Source organism: Zootoca vivipara, chromosome 3 (genome assembly GCF_963506605.1).
Source record: "Zootoca vivipara chromosome 3, rZooViv1.1, whole genome shotgun sequence".
Taxonomy (NCBI): Eukaryota; Metazoa; Chordata; class Lepidosauria; order Squamata; family Lacertidae; genus Zootoca; species Zootoca vivipara.
The window spans coordinates 81,331,187-81,348,522 of record NC_083278.1 but is presented as its reverse complement, the minus strand read 5'-3'; the positions used below and the strand labels follow the sequence as shown (position 1 = coordinate 81,348,522).

Here is a 17,336-nt window from a genome sequence, read left to right as displayed (position 1 = left end):
AAAAGATTCCACCTAAACATTAGGAAGAACTTCCTGACAGTAAGAGCTGTTCGACAGTGGAATTTGCTGCCAAGAAGTGTGGTGGAGTCTCCTCCTTTGGAGGTCTTTAAGCAGAGGCTTGACAGCCATATGTCAAGAATGCTTTGATGGTGTTTCCTGCTTGGCAGGGGGTTGGACTGGATGGCCCTTGTGGTCTCTTCCAGCTCTATGATTCTATGAAAAAAACAAGGGTAATGACAGGGCAAAAAGAAATGGTTTGATATGCAAAGTGTTTACTCTTGATGACCACCTTCTTATTTCTAGTTTGAGCAATTCTGATACTTCCTGAAAATATTTGAACAGATCCAACAATAACAAGGTTGGTATTTATTTGCATGAACTTTGTCCCCCCCCCTTTTTTTTGGCTGGTGGCAGTTTTCCTGCCCAGTTCTTCCTGTCCTGAAGGTATACTGGAGTGGAATATTTCAGGTGAGCTTCAGAATGTAAAAGAAAAAGAGGTAGATAACAAAAATTAAGGTTAATTATCCATAGTTACCTGTTACTATAAAATTTCTGATATTATCACTGAAATGTGTCAAATCACTGTATTTTAAACAAATACATTAAAATGCTTATTGTAAAATTACTCTGGTGTCTGGGTTTTCTTTTTGGACTATGACATTATTTCAGCAACTTTTTTTAGTAACTACATCAGTGTGGCGTACCTGCAGCCTCAAATGTTGGGACTCCCGTACATCAGTCCTGGCCAACATGGCCAATGTTTGTAAGAGACTATGGGAGTGGTAGTTCAGCAACTTCTGGAGAGCAATTCCCCCAGCCCTGAACTACATAATTAACTTTATTTCAGTGCAAAGCACAAGTGTCTTATTCCTTATCTCAATGTGAAAACTGATTAATAATCCAAATGTTAAATGAGGACCTGATTGATACAGTGCTTCCAGTCACTATTTCATGAAGCCTGTCTAGCAATTGTTTTAAAAATGATGCCTTGGATCCAGGGAAGCATGGGGCTGCTGAAGCATGCCATGCATGGTGCTGTAGAAAAGGTGGGTGGGTCTCCCATAATACTAGACTCTGGGTTCAACCATTAAAGTTGAATAGTGAGAGATTCAGGACAGACAAGAGGAAGTACTTCTTCAAACAGCATTCCGTTTAACAATGGAATTCACTGCCAGTGTATCTAGTCTGATGCTTCTGAAAATTAATTGCTGGGAAGCATGAGTAGGAGAGAAGGGTGCATGCTGCTGTGCTCATTCCTTGCTTGTGGGCTTCCCATAGGCTGGCTACTAAACAGAATAGGCTTGGATAGGCCTTTGGTGTGATCCAGCCAGGGCAGGGAGGCAACATATCTCTCACGAATCTCCTCCAACACAATTATGTTTCAGGAAGCTTGCCCAGAAAATGCTAGATCACACAGGCCTTTGGTCTGAGCCAGCAGGGCTTTTTTCTTAGGTCATGACTTCCCCAACCTCTTGCTGCCAACAGTTTTCCTACTTTCTCAAAAAAAACATCCTGAGGGTGGGGAAACACTCCTGGATGGGTGAAGAATGGTTCATGGAAAGTTATGGTGATTCTTTTTCCTATTCAGGAGGGTCACTCAAGAGAGGATTCTTGGATAGCTGGGAAAGTCACCCTCCAACAGCCTCTCACCAGTGCTTTGATTGCTCCAAAATGACATCATGCTAAATAAGAGAGGTTCTGATTCTGCTAGCTGATGTAACAGATCTTGGATAAAATTATCTTCCACAATCTAAATCTGAAAATATGGCAAGGCAGTACCTCTACAAGTGGCATCATTCTGCATTTTGGGATGGCCAACTGCAGCCATATAAACCTGAGGTCTTCTGGTTCAATGCCAAATCATATCTAGATCACTTGGTTGTTTAGGTCTCTGGTGTGAGTCCAGCCTCATCCTACCCATGTGGTAGATTTACTGTATTGTCCAGAAAATTGGCTGCACTACCCCACCCCACCCCCAGGTTGGTATTTTGCATAAAACCTTTGGAGCAGGCCAGTTCTTCATGGCTACAAATTATTTGCCCACTATATCTTTTCACCCAAGATGTGTCTCAAGCATGTAAATTACTTGTAGCACATTTTGTTTGAGCTCAAAGTGGCATTTTACAGTTTATCTTAGAACATTTGTGAACTTACGGTTCCTTTTCAAACATACTGTATACCATGAAGCACCTTTTCAGCTAGTCTCCCAGGGCCCAACTAGATAGGATTTGCTCTTTCCTAAAGAACACCCTTGACATTGATAGCTTTGGGTTGCCTCGTTTCTGCTGTAGCTGCTTTCTTACCTGGGATCAACACTTTGATCTGTGCAAACCCTATTTTTCCGTTTTCTTGCTATAAACAAATGAAGTATTCACACACACACCTCCGCCTATGTTATTTAGCAAACTCACATAAAACATGTTACAGGTAGGTAGCCGTGTTGGTCTGACGTAGTCAAAACAAAAAATAAAAAAAATCCTTCCAGTAGCACCTTAGAGACCAACTAAGTTTGTCATAGGTATGAGCTTTCGTGTGCATGCACACTTCAGTGTATCTGAAGAAGTGTGCATGCACACGAAAGCTCATACCTATGACAAACTTAGTTGGTCTTTAAGGTGCTACTGGAAGGATTTTTTTTCCACATAAAACAATTATCATTTGACAGTTCTCACTTTATAAACCATGACAGGAGGAAGATGGGTGAAGTTGGCAGAATGAGAGAAAGTGGTCATGGTGGGGGCAGGGAGTAATAGTGCTAAGAAATAAAGCACTAAAACTGCTACTGGACTATGCAAGGCAGATATACTTTGCAGTTATAGCCTGACTTTGTTCCAAGGAGTTCATGGTTGTGTACATGGTTCTTCACCTATCCTCACAACAACCCTTTGAGGTAGGTTGAATTACGTTGGGGGTGGGATTTATACCGGTACATAGAATCCAACATGGAGCAAAGACTGGTTGTTGGGCTCCCATCATCCCTGACCTTTGCCTTAGCTGGCTGGGGCTGATGGAAGTCTGAAAAGTCACAGGTTCCCTCTTTGCATGTTAAAGAAATGGCTAGCTGTTCTCCTTAACCTTGATCTATATTACAATCCTGTTTTCATAAGATGTGTGACTAGCAAAAGAAAAATAAAATACAGCGGATGGAAACGGGCCTTGCCATCTCTTCTTTCAGCATCCTACAGACTGGCTGGGTATAAATGGAAGGCTTAGGCAGGCTGCAATCCTATACTTGCTTACCTGGGAATAAGACTGCTAGAAGGCAGTGTGGCTTATTTCTGAGTGGAGATAACATTGCAGTGTGTCTCCACTCAGGGAGGTCAGTGAGCAAGGTCTTCCTCTCTTTCCTGATTATCACACCTGCAATCTGAAGTGGTACAGTCCTGGAACAGTTTTACCTGCTCATCTACTTTTTTGTGCTCCTGAAAAGGCCCCCGTGTCATACTTTTATTCCCCCGTTTGCAAAAGTGGTAATAGCTACTGCAAAATTACCACTTTTCGGGGCTGAAAGTGGTAATTTGCAATAGCTATTGTTGGCCCGCCACTCTGTACTATTTTCATCATGCTTCAGCAACCCTCAATAACTAGAAGAGATTCCATTTCTCACGAGGGCGCCAATATTTGCTCCTTCAGTGCAGCTTCCATAAACGCTCTACGGCTACAGGTAGGTAGCCGTGTTGGTCTGGGTCGAAGTAAAATAAAAAAATTCCTTCAGTGGCACCTTAAAGACCAACTAAGTTTTTATTTTGGTATGAGCTTTCGTGTGCATGCACACTTCTTCAGATGCTCTACGGCTAGGAGAGTAGCGAAAGGCGAACCTTTGCATGCTGGTTCGTGTACTTTCACAAAGCGGAAAAGCCCGTCTCTTGAAGTAGTTTGTCCCTTCTCCCACAACGTCCACTCCTCCTTTCAGGCCCAGGGTTTTTTCCCCCCCAACGTGGTTCCTTTATATAGAGATAGGAAAGGGAAAGCGAGAACGTCCTCTTAGGGCTGTCCAACAGTTGTGCCTGAAGAAAATATTTATTGACGCTCTGAAATATAACTTCCTGCGTTAAGGGATAAAAAGAGAGGCTTTCTTAGACCAATATGAACCGTTAGAGGCAGAGTGTGAAGAAACAAGAGGGTTTTCAAGGCGCAGAGCGGAGCATTTTTTTCAATCAGGCGAGATTGGTGGCGCCCCCCTCGTGAGGTGAAAGGTCAGGCAAAGGGGGCCTTCCCCCTCTCCTCGCCCTTCCCCCACCTCCTGACATGCCAACCCAGCAGTCGGCGGCGGAGCAGCTGCGCAAAAGGTAGGTTGCGGGGTAGGAGATTTGGGGCGCTGCTGGGCGGGATGGAACGGCGCCCCTCAGTGGGGCGGGGAGGTGGGGGCCAGGCAGGCCAGAGCCAGTTCTTAACGTAAGCAGAAGCCCCTGGCCGCCTGCCCTCCTCTGGGTCAGTGTCGCCTGGAAAGGGAGGGGGTCGGTGGTCGGGCATTCAGTGGGGCTGTTCCTGGTGGGGGGGCAGGTCTGTGAGGTGCGACCTCGATATCCCCCTCTCCAGGCGAACCGTGAGGCGAGCAGGGCATTCAAGCCACTCTGCGCCAGTCATTATGGTGACCGCTGCATTCTCTCAGGCGTTGCTAACCGAGTCTTGGTTTGCTAATTGCAGGTTCTAGGTTTTTCCAACCCCCTTTTTCTTTTGTGCTCATTCTGAAGCCCCGGAAATGGAGTTTGAGCTCATGGAGAATGACATCCTAGAGTCGCTGGAAGACCTCGGGTATGTATGAGAGCAAATATGTGTAAATAACTTCGGTTTTTTTTTAAAAAAACTTTTTTTTGTTATGTGTCCTCACCCCCGTGCTCCGTGTTTTGTGGGGCAAGTAAACAGTCTCGAACCATATGATTCATTTCTGAAATAAAGCAGGTGTGGAGATGAACTGGATTGGAAACCATTATGAGCTTTATTTTGGAGGAGGGTTTTGATTTGGACCATTTAGTGAAATAAGCTGATATTTTACCAAAAGCGCCTATCATTTGCATCAAGATGGGTATACTAGTCTGAGGTTCCGAAATGAACAAAAGTATATCATCTGCAAATGAAACTAACTTATGTTCAGCTGAATTATGAACTGCTCTGTGAATCTCACAATGTTGTCTAATAGCACTAAAAATGGTTGAATACAAATCAACAATCTGCCTCCACCACCCTTCAAGGCATCACAAGATCACATATTATTTGGTGTTACTGCCCTGTGCTCTGCATTAAGGCAGGGCCACATCCATTCAGCAGACTTAAAAAAATAAAATCTGGCAGTCCAGCATCATTTTTAAAAAAACCCCACACAGAAATTTCTACAACTTCTACAATGTTGACCCCCACCACCACCTCAGTGCTCTTCCTCCATAATATTTACTGTTATTTCCTATAAATATATTCTACAATATAAATCGGTTGCCATTCATCCTTCCCTTTTAGCACAAAGTATTTCTCATGCTGCAGCCCTACACATATGTAAAAGTAAGCTGAAATGAACACAGTGAGACATAGTACCAAGGAAACCTGCCTAGACTAATGTTAATCATGCTTTAACCTTTTCTATGAGGCAAGTGTGTTGCTCCATTTGTGTGGTGTGGAGACTAGTAATGCTATTTCTCTCCTGTACCCACACCATTAAAAGCATACTGTACAAAAGGTTCTCATTGCTTTTGGAACATTTCTCTAGCTTTTTTTTTTTTTGAAGATGACACAAATTCTTGTAGCTTTTGTTTTGATTTGTTTGGTTTTTCAGGAAAAAAAGATGATAAGCTAGCGAGTATTTTAGAAATAGCTGCTGCAGAAAATTTTAAAATGCCTGCAACAGAGGATTTTGCTTACTGTTGCAAATCTTCTGAGTTTTCTGTAAATAGTAAAGGTAAAGGTACCCCTGACTGTTAGGTCCAGTCGCGGATGACTCTGGGGTTGCGGCGCTCATCTCGCTCTATAGGCCGAGGGACCCGGCATACAGCTTCCGGGTCATGTGGCCAGCATGACTAAGCCGCTTCTGGCGAACCAGAGCAGCACACAGAAATGGCGTTTACCTTCCCGCCGGAAGGTACTTTGCACTTTTACGTGCTTTCAAACTGCTAGGTTGGCAGGAGCTGGGTCTGAGCAACGGGAGCTCACATCGTTGCAGGGATTCGAACCACCGACCTTCTGATCAGCAAGCCCTAGGCTCTGTGGTTTAGACCACAGCGCCACCCACATCCGTTTGTAAATAGTAGTAATAGATAATACACTATGAACAGTAAGGAATTTGGTCATGTGTGTTCTCAAAAACAAATTTGTTTGTGTTACAGGTAGGTAGCTGTGTTGGTTTGCTGTAGTCAAAGCAAAATTAAAAAATTCCTTCCAGTAGCACCTTAGAGACCAACTAGGTTTGTTATTGGTATGAGCTTTTGTATCTGAAGAAGTGTGCATGCACACGAAAGCTTTGCTGCTCCAGAGAAGCGGACACGGAGCAATGGATTCAAACTACAAGAAAGAAGATTCCACCTAAACATTAGGAAGAACCTTCTGACACTAAGAGCTGTTCGGCAGTGGAATTTGCTGCCAAGGAGTGTGGTGGAGTCTCCTTCTTTGGAGGTCTTTAAGAAGAGGCTTGACAGCCATATGTCAAGAATGCTTTGATGGTGTTTCCTGCTTGGCAGGGGGTTGGACTGGATGGCCCTTGTGGTCGCCTCCAACTGTATGATTCTATGATTCATACCAATGACAAACTTAGTTGGTTTCTAAGGTGCTACCAGAAGGAATTTTTAAAAATTTGTTTGCATTATTCAGTAAAGGCCTGGATTGGGATCCAAATAAGTGCTGAAAATGCATGCATGGGGTAGTACTGTGAGTACAGTGGTTCTCAGTTTGAAAGAGAAAAGCTGCTTTTAAAGCAGAACAGGGGCTTATCTCTTTGGCATTGTTCTGGCTGGCTGGGCAGTTGTCCCAAAACATCTGCATCAGTTCTTTGAATTCTCTCCTTGGGTCTCTTGTTAAGGGTCAAGGCAGTGGAGAGAAGTAGCATGCCAGTGCAGCCAAAAAGAATGTATATTTCCCCCTTATCTTCACTACTATACTTTTATTGTTGTTTAGATGTATCTTACATCTCCAGTCTAAATGCAATCCAGAAGCTGACAAAAAGAGGATAGGTCCTTGCTCCAAGGAGCTTATAATTTAAATTTTGCAAGGGCAAGGAGCAGTAGATGAAGGACCAAAGGGAGAAAGAGGCAAGGGCATCAAACATTAGGGAGAAGAAGGAATAAGAGAGTTAATTATAACAAGGGAAGATTGTGAGCAAAAAAAATAAAGATGCTGATGAGGATATAGACTTCAATTCAAAGCATGCTAATTTGAAGGAAGTACCTTTGAAATCACTGGTGTTCCAGATAAATATATTGAAGTGTTAGTGGTGTTATCACCAAATACCCTGTTTTCCCGAAAATAAGACATACCCATAAAATAAGCCGTAGCAGAATTTCTAAGCATTTGCACAATATAAGCCATATCCTGAAAATAAGACATAGTGATAGGCACAGTTCCGGAGGGCGCCAAAGAAGAGGCGAGGCTGGATGCGTAATAAAAAATAAGACATCCCCTGAAAATAAGCCATAGTGTGTTTTCTTGAGGAAAAATCAATATAAGACAGTGTCTTATTTTCAGGGAAACAAGGTATGCATCGATTGCATACCTCAGAAAATGTACAGTAGCTTTTAATAACATGTTCTTATTTTTGTTTGTTTGCCAGTTACAAAGGCCCATTGTTAGAAGACGGTGCTCTGACCCAGGCAGCTTCTGGTGGGGCCAGTTCCCCTGAATATACTAAACTCTGTGCTTGGCTAGTGTCAGAGTTAAGGTTATTTTGCAAACTAGAAGAAAATGTGCAAGCAACTAACAGTGAGTAATCATGAGTCTGACACCATTGATTTATTTGTGTCTTTCATATTAACTCTGAAAACTTGTGGTGGTATAGATGCTTCCAACACTGATGTGATAGTGTGCCCAATGCCACATTCTGTTTTTTTGCCTATGTACCCATGGAATCAATTTTACTACTACAGTGATACCTTTACTTACAAATAACTTACTTACGAATGTGTCTACTTACGAATGGAGCTCCGTCCGCCATCTTGGTTGTAGTTTAGATAGGGTTGCTTCGACTTACGAATTTTTTCTCCCAATGCATTCCTATGGGATTCGACTTACAATTTTTTTCTACTTACGAATGTGTGTTCGGAACGCATTAAATTCATAAGTAGAAGTACCACTGTACTTGTCTTCCACTATATTTTGTACAAGTAAGCTTTTTTTAAGTGTTCATTTGAAGACACTATTTTTGCCATTCTGTATCACCTGAGTTCTTAATTTTGTTTGAAATGTTAATCATATTTTTGGGGTTTTAAAAATAGGAAAATAGGCTATTTTAATCTTCAACCTTGAATCTTGATAACATGTCTTGATAACATGATAACATGGAAGCAGTCTCTTCATAATGTAACTTTGTCTTAACTCGTGGCAAAGAGTTACTAGTTGAACCTCTTAAATGAAAATAATCTGTGTCTTAAGGTCCCACCGAAGCAGATGAGTTCCAGCTTGAAATGAGTGGGTTACTGGGTGAAATGAACTGCCCATATACAACATTAGTATCAGGAGACGTCACCAAGCGCCTTCTCAATCAGAAGAACTGCCTGCTGCTGCTCAGTAAGTTGAAAATAACAAAATACTTTTGTTCCTTTTTGTGCCACTGTGGAGATAATTAGGACACTTGTCCATTCCCTGATGCTTCTTGAGAACTTACGATACTATGATACTTAGAAAGAGAATATAGTCTGATCCGTTGAAGCTTTGGATTCATATCGTCTGTATCATATTGGAAACTGTCCAAGTAAAAAGAAAACCCAAGCATTTTTCTCTTTGCTTGTTATGAACAAACTTTGTCAACCTTTGAAAGTGAAAAGACATCTCATTCAGAAGTGATGTAGTGAACATGAAGGAATAGCAACTCTCCCCAGCTACTTAAGAACCATCCTGCTCTTGGGAGAGATCTAGCTTCTCCCCACCCCTACTTGTGCTTTGTCTGTGCTTAGTATAGAGTTTTAATTGATATTTATATTAATAGAATCAGAGAATTGTAGAATTGGAAGGGACCACGAGAGTCTAGTCCAATCCCTTGCAATGCAGGAATATTTTGCCCAGCATTGGGCTCACACCCATAACCCTGAGATTAAAAGTCTCACTCTATACCATATTCTTATGAAAAACAACATTGTGAGGTTTGCTTGAAAAACAATGTCTAAATATCTAAATTAATAATTCACATTCTGCAAAGGCATGCCATGCTTGCTTGAACACTGTTACCCTTAGCAGACCTGCCACTTGGTATTCAGTTTTTTAGATCCTTGTCTCATCTGAACCTCACCTCTCATTCAGTTAATATAAATATGTTATGGAATCCAGAATAGTTTCCTTTATGTTCACAGCTAACTAAGGCAGATATTTGTTAAAAGGTGCTAAATTGTCGCTTTTCTTCCTTCAGCATACCTCATCTCAGAACTGGAAGCTGCCAGAATGCTCTGTGTGAATGCTCCTCCCAAAAAAGCCCAGGAGGGGGGTGGTAGTGAAGTCTTTCAGGAGCTGAAAGGCATATGTATTGCTTTAGGCATGTCCAAGCCTCCTGCCAACATAACTATGTTCCAGTTCTTCAGTGGAATAGAAAAAAAGGTAAGAACCGAGGGTTTTGAGGTACATAGGCTTGGATCCATGATTTGCAGTGGAATGGCATTCTGAAGAGAGCCTGGCACTCAGAAGTGACTTTTCTGGGAGTGTGATGGACTATGGCAAGAATAGATAGGTGGGAAAGCTTGAATGTGTATGCAACGTAATGAATCTCTTAATTGCTGACAAATGAGCAATGCCACATACAATGCACTTTTGACCTAAGATGGATCTAGAGCGGCCCTCCAGATGTTTTGGCCTACAACTCCCATGATCCCTAGCTAGCAGGACCAGTGGTCAGGGAAGATGGGAATTGTAGTCCAAAACATCTGGAGGGCCGAAGTTTGGGGATGCCTGGTTTAAAGCAATGAATTTGAAATACTGCAGATAAAGTAGCATAAAATGTACAATAGGTAAAATTAGAGAGTGAAAAGCCCAGGAAAGGAAAGGTGCTGAAAAGACATTGGACTAGGCACCAAGCAAGCCACCTTGGAGAGAGCATTCCACTAATGTAGCACCACCGCTGAGAGTGCACTTTTCTTCCATCTCCCCCACCGTGCTGCATTTAGTGGGGACCCTTGGAGAAGGGCTTCCAAAGATGATCTTAGTATACAGGGTAGGCTCATTCTTAAGGACAACCTCCAGCATTTATAACTTGAGAGTGAAAAGTTTTTTTTTTTTTTTTTTTTTTTGGTGTGTGTTATGGCACTACCCACTGGATAGAAGCCTGTCCTTTGGTATCATTATTTCTAATAGCAATGCAAGTTTTCCTGTGCTTGTGTCCAAAATTGTACCACCCATGCACACAAGACAGTACCAGCAGATTTAGGATTAGGCTAAGGTTTGCAGATACTCACTTTCTTTAGAGGGGAAATCCAATTTTGGGGCGGGGCAGGGAAACAAGTCTTCTAAGTGGCATGGAATGTTGAGAGACTAAGAGGGGGCAGGGAAAAACTCAGTGGAATAGGATGGCTAGAAATGAAAGCTTATAAAGCACTATCTCATTGTGTGAATAGGTCACTTCCTAGTTCACACTGAGAAGCTATTTTAAATGGTCTCCCAAGGATGTGGAAGTGAGGCCTGCCCATAGATATTAATGGAGTGATCAGAAATTTTAATGTAGCTAGGGTTGGGCACAAGAACGTCCCCATTGCAAAACAAACAACTGGCCAGTGAGAATTAAGCATGCTCAGTGGGCAAAGAATGTTCACTGGCGGGAATGGAATGCAGCACCTGGAACCCTGAGCAGAAGCACTCACTGCAACCTATTTTCCCCGAGACGTACGGTTAAGAGGCTTTCATTCTTGAATTGAGATTTTTTTTTAAGTTGTCTGTCCTTCCCACATTAATAAGAGGTCGTTTACTTACTGATGTCATAATGATGTTATTAAAGAATTGCAGAATATTCTTATTTTAAACCACCACAATTTTCTGAAAATTTTAGGAATGTATTCTTTTGTGTAGCTTCTACTATGTATGAAGCATTCAAATTCCCCTTCCAAATCCATACGTTTGGTGGGGAAGAGAGCAAGCATTCACTATATGATACTGTGCTATTCTATACTAACATAGTATATTTTTGTTACAGTTAAAAGAAACATTAGCAAAGGTTCCTGCAAATCATGTAGGAAAACCGTTACTGTCAAAACCAATGGGTCCAGTTCATTGGGTAAGTTGTATGTCTGTAAAACTCTCTTTATTCTATCCTTGACTCTCTTTGTTAGTATTTATATATTTTCTTTCGTGTACATTAATAGTGCTGGAGGATACAATGCTGTCTTCCACTGAAAAACCACATGGGACTTTTCCCTCTTCTGTTATTTGCATGTCAAGTAAATGTGAATTGAATGGTGGATTAACCACCAAAGTCTGGTCTGCATGTAACACTTGTGGCTTCATAAACCATAGTTGATCAAGCCAGGAAAAATTGTTGACTCTTGTACTCTCCCTTAGCTTCTCCTTCTTGCTCAGTGACTTTTACCGTTCAATCCTGACCTCTTTAAAGTATTGTTTTCTGTTACATCCAAAATGGGGAGCAGTCATTTGATGTTGGTTTACTTGCCAGGAATCAGACCTTGCTTTAAAATTGTAGCTAGTAAACTAACATTAAACCGCAAATCCCCATTACAGTGGAGCCAGGGAACTATGGTCTTACAAGACTGGGATTGAAACCCCCAGATTAGCACATGATTGGGGAGCATATGGGCCTGAGATGTTGTTTCTTGGCTTAGTATGCTAATACATTGCACACTAGGAATGCCATGGCTGAGAGCCAGCGTAATAAGTGATATGCATTTTTATTTCAGGAAAAAATTGAAGGTATTAATCAAGCCATAGCCAATGAATATGAAGTCCGGAGGAAATTGTTAGTGAAGCGTCTGGATGTGACTGTCCAGTCGTTTGGCTGGTCAGATCGAGCAAAGGTACAGTTTGCATTCTGCAACTTCCTTTGGCCTTGCAAAGAGCGCTTTTTTCTTTTTGCTGTCTGCCCAAAAAACTGTCTGGTGGCGCTAATGGGAGTGGAAGTATCCCATAATTTAATTGACTTTTGTCTCTGAATGTACTAAGCACTTTTGTTTAAAGCTTATATTTCATTTGGCAACCCTTTTGTTGACACTTAGGACTAAATTTAATCATCAGCTGTGTAGTTGCGCTAGGGGCAAGTGAAAACCTCAGTGTAGCTCACTGCGTACCTGCATTTCACATGTGTTGCCAGTAAAAGAATGTCATTGCGAACGGATTATTACCACTTTGTACTTTTCTGCTTCTAATTGAACAGTTACCCCATAGCATTACTAATCATTTGCTTCACAAAATGTACCCAAATCACTATATTATGGTGCCTCATAAGTATTTATTTTGAACCATTTTTTCTCAGGTGAGCTGTAAATGGGGGAAACTACAGTTTTAAAATGCAGTCTGAACAAGTTTCAGAAATGCAGAATGAGATACAGACTTGGAAAATGGTTGGCGAAATAGGTAGCGGAAAAACAAAATAACATTGGGGAAGGCTCTGAAGCTGGATTTACACCTTATTTATATAAGGTGGTATATTGTCCCATTAGTCACTTTCCCTTGAGCTCACACAGCATTTCTCATGACTTGTTAGTTGCCTGCCATGTAGGCCTTAATCTGTCCTTGGAGCTGTTGTTTAAAATGGCAAATAATTAATTTTTAGCTGAATGTTTGTTTACATCTGTTGACTCTCTTCTTTTTTGGATTACAGAGCCAAACAGAGAAATTGGCTAAAGTCTACCAGCCGAAGCGTGCCACCCTTACTACCAAATGTGCTATATCTGTCGCTCACCTCTTGGCAGCTCGGCAAGACTTGTCAAAGATTATGAGGACGAGCAGCGGGTCCATCAGAGAAAAGACTGCATGTGCTATTAATAAGGTACCTTTGTTACATTGATATAATTTAGTTCTTTTTTATCTTTATAAGATAAGATAAGATATCTTTATTGTCATTGTCCCCTTGCGGGTTGCTACATCCACTCAGATAAAGCATTCCACATAATCCAAAATTACAAAACCTAATTAAAAACAGTAAATATAATACAAATAACAAGTAAAATAAGATGACTTCAAAGTCCAGGCTTTCCATTTAAGGCCAAAATTGCTCTAGAGAAGAAACTGTTCCTGAGACGGCTCGTTCTTGCCTGCATAGTTCTATATCTCCGTCCCGATGGCAGGAGCTGAAAGAAATGGTGACCAGGGTGCGTTGGATCTCTTGATATGTCTAGTGCTTTTTTATGGCACCTGGTGTTATAGATTTGTTCTAAGGTGGAGAGTGAGCAGCCAATAATGCTCTCTGCTGTTTTAATAATTCTACACAGCCCTGCTGTGTCCTGAGAAGTACAGCTTCCGTACCACAACTTCCTACTGTGCTGTGGATATTAACTAACTGGATGGGGAATTTTTTTGTATGCTTTCAGCACATACAATGCACACTCTGTTTTGCCTCTCCCTTCCCATGGTTTCTTCTACCAGGTTTACAAAATGGCATTGGGGGCGGGGGGCAGGGGGACTGGTTTCAATGCCAACAGTTCAACCTGGTACATTGCACAGGAGTTGTTAACTGTTCTGTGTCACATGTTGATATAGCACAGAGCAGGGGTCTTCCACCATGGGGCCCCAGTTTTGTTGGACTGCACCTCCTGTCCTCCCTGACCATTGGTTAAGGTGGCTGGGATGGTGGGAGTTGTAGTCCAGCAACACCAGGGACCTAAGGTTGAAGAGCTCTGGCAGAGAGGATCAGCCTTCCTGAGTTAAAAACAGCCCTATATTTGAGAATGACTTCCTTGTTTACTTAAAGTATTTTTAGTTATTATTTGCACAAAGTACAGTAAGAGAGTCATACTGGTTTGCAGTATTACAAGGTAGTCATGTAGCAAGAGGATGCACTATTGTAGTCGTGAAAATCCTCTATTGTAGCTGTGCTTATCTGTGGAAGCATATTTTGACTTTCAACGAAGTTAGCAAAACCTTGTGGAAGCCATATGGGACTGGATGGCTGTGGATGCAAATTCTATGTCAGCCATGAATTTTCTCAATTATGTTTGATAGTCATACTCTTGCCCTATTCCATAATTAGGGCTTGAGGGGGTCCCTACACTGGCCGCTCTCCCCACTTTCTCTCCCACACACCCCCGGCCGTCTGGGGAAATAGAGATTATCTAGTGTCCATTGCCAGCGCTTGCCAGAGCAGTACACCCAGCAGAACACTTTTTAAAGTTGTTTTTTTTTTTAGTTGGTGACCAGTGTATGCTAGCCCCGAAGTACCCATGAGAAGTGTTGGTGCTGTGCCTGTTTTCTAATGCACTGCCACTCCCCTATATCTTGTGCTGCCACTGTGTAGTCTTTTAGGCATCCCGAACAAAGGGCCCACTATAAAAGGACCAACACTACCTCTTCAAGACTAATTATTTTCAGAAATGAAAAAATACAGTCAAAGCTTCCTTAGATTTAAAGCAAAAGAGCAATATATCGCTGAGTCCCAAAATTGTAAAATCTATCTGGAAGACACCTTATGTCAATAAGAGAAAATATATAACAGAAAATTTAAAAATGAAACGTAATGGGCAAGGAAGCCCATTCTTTCTGCATTCCAGCTGTGGATCACCTCCATCCCCAAGCACTGCTATAATAAATGATTACATCTTGATCTGCTGAATGACCCTTCCCGCCCTCCTTCTTCAGTACTTCACCTCTGTACACTTCCCATTTCAACTCATTTTTTAAAGTACAGTGTTTTCAGATTGTTAAATAGTCAGTGTTAGAAATTAGTCAGGTACCAGACATGCTTTGTGACTGGCGTGGGTCCAGTTGCTATCACATGGAGATCTCTGGATGCCAGGTTGGCGACTGGGAAAAGCAAAATGTCACTTAGACTCAGGTTCTTAGTTTGAATTAGTTTTATTCTGCATTGCTTTATTTGATGTGCTGTAAACCACTTTTAGATTTGTTCTTTAAAATATAAAGTGGTATAGAAATGAAATGAATAATAACATCAATTGCAAAAAAGCACCTACTGGTAGATATTCCATTGTGGCACCCATAACCTAGGTTTAAGGTGCCATTTGGCGATTAGCTTAGATATCAGAGTTTTTAACACTGTAAGTAGCGCAGTTTTTCCCCTATGTTAATTCTTCCAACACATTGGTTTCTTTTGCTTTTAGGTATTAATGGGCCGAGTGCCTGACAGAGGTGGCAGACCCAACGAAATTGAACCTCCTCCTCCCGAAATGCCACCGTGGCAAAAAAGGCAAGATGGCCCTCAGCAGCAAAGTGGTGGAGGCAGGGGTGGCAGAGGTGGCTATGAGTCGTCCTACGGAGGTCGTGGAGGTTATGAGCAAGGGGGCCATGACCGAGGAGGCCGCGGAGGATATGACCAAGGAGGCTACGACCGTGGCAACCGCGGAGGGTACGACTCATCCTACGGAGGCCGTGGAGGCCATGAACACGGGGGTCACGAGCGAGGAGGACGAGGACGTGGTGGCTATGACTATGGAGCCAGAGGGGGAGGCAGAGGAGGCAAACCCCAAGGAGGCTGGACTGATGGTGGAGGAAGTGGCTATCAAGATGTCAACTATAGGGATAGTAACTACAGAGACGCAAGCTTTCAAACTGGGGGTTATCACGGTGGTGGCGGCTATCAAGGAGGTGGCTATGGTGGTTATCAATCTTCATATTCAGGAAGCGGATATCAAGGTGGTGGTGGCAGCTACCAGCAAGACAACAGATATCAAGATGGGCACTCCAATGATCGAGGTGGAGGCCGTGGAGGAGGCCGAGGCCGTGGTCGTGGCGGCCGTGGCGGGCAAGGAGGTGGTTGGGGGGGAGCAAGAGGTGCACAGAACTTTAATCAAGGGGGGCAATTTGAGCAGCACTTCCAACATGGGGGATATCAGTACAATCAGTCTGGATTTGGACAAGGAAGACACTTCACAAGCTGAGGCTGCAAAAGCTTCCATTTGGGCAGAGCTCATGTAATAGATTTTCTATGGTTTTCTTTCTGAATTAGTACCAGGCCATGTCAGGCTGCTTCCGGAAAATGATCTTTGCTTTTGAGCACCTGTGAAAGGTGCGCATGAGTCTGATGCTGCCTAAAATGCAGCATTTCAACTCCAGGAAGCTCAGAACTTTAAGACAGCAGCCCTGGTTCTGTTCACTAAAGGAAAATTGAGTACATGTCTGTCGCACCTTTAATATGCAAACTAGTATGTCTGTTGGTTTTTACATGAGCTCATTCTTCCTTTAAGAATCTTCCACTCTTCAAGCCACTTTGAATATTGCTCTTCACCCTGATTTTCTGTAGACAACAAGCTGACTTCAAACCTGTATTGTAAAGCTGCAGGTGTGTCTAGTTAGTTGTGCGCAAGACCCTTTGAAGTGGGTTGGATTTATGCATTTGTAACTGCACAGAACTGCAGCCTACTTCATGGGGTCCATGTCTATTATATGAGCTCTACTGCTGATGACTTGTTCAATAGCCTTATCTCTCATTGATCAAAACCACACTCATGTCCCCATCAGAGACCCAACCACTGTCATGCCACGCAAAGGTCATATAACAAACCGAGCTAAGTTGTGAACAGATAGTATATGTAGCCTTGTGCTTTAGCATAATTCAGATTCATTTCACACACCAGAAAACAGTTGATCCCCTGACCAGCCTAATTTTTACTTGAAATTAGCTAGCAGTAATGGCAAGCTGAAACTTGTTTTGTGCACGAGTTAATACCACTGATCAGCAATTATAGGATGATTTCAATTTTTGGCATCTAACGCAAGACAAAATGCCCTTCAGGTGGGATTGTTACAGTTTTCCTTACTAAAAGTCACATCAGTGCGCCTTGCCTGGGGTTTTTTTTTGTGTATGAGTGTGAGTGTGCGTGTGTGTACAGAAACATTGTCAAGCTGTGAAAGAAAAATGGCTGAAGGTGTGCTATTGTATAAAAGGTGAGCAATAAAAGTATCTGTTCTCCTACTGGTTTGATTCTCTTTAACTTTCAGTTGGTGCATGGGTTACCAATATTTTTGAACTAGCAGGCACAGCTTGACTTTAGAGAAAATGCTGTGGATGCTAGCCGCAAAATGGCTGCCATGGGGCATGGACA

General features: G+C 42.3%; 1 protein-coding gene across 1 annotated transcript; it reads left to right on the top strand.

Annotated features, from left to right (window-relative positions):
- The first annotated feature begins 4,079 nt into the window (after positions 1 to 4,079).
- Positions 4,080 to 17,206, top strand: FAM98A (family with sequence similarity 98 member A). The gene is made up of 9 exons (XM_035108235.2): positions 4,080 to 4,289; positions 4,648 to 4,755; positions 7,751 to 7,899; positions 8,569 to 8,703; positions 9,539 to 9,723; positions 11,306 to 11,386; positions 12,024 to 12,140; positions 12,944 to 13,111; positions 15,396 to 17,206. The coding sequence occupies exons 2-9, from the start codon at positions 4,703 to 4,705 to the stop codon at positions 16,170 to 16,172; spliced, it is 1,665 nt and encodes a 554-aa protein (XP_034964126.1). The 5' UTR covers positions 4,080 to 4,289; positions 4,648 to 4,702; the 3' UTR covers positions 16,173 to 17,206.
- Positions 17,207 to 17,336: the final 130 nt, after the last annotated feature.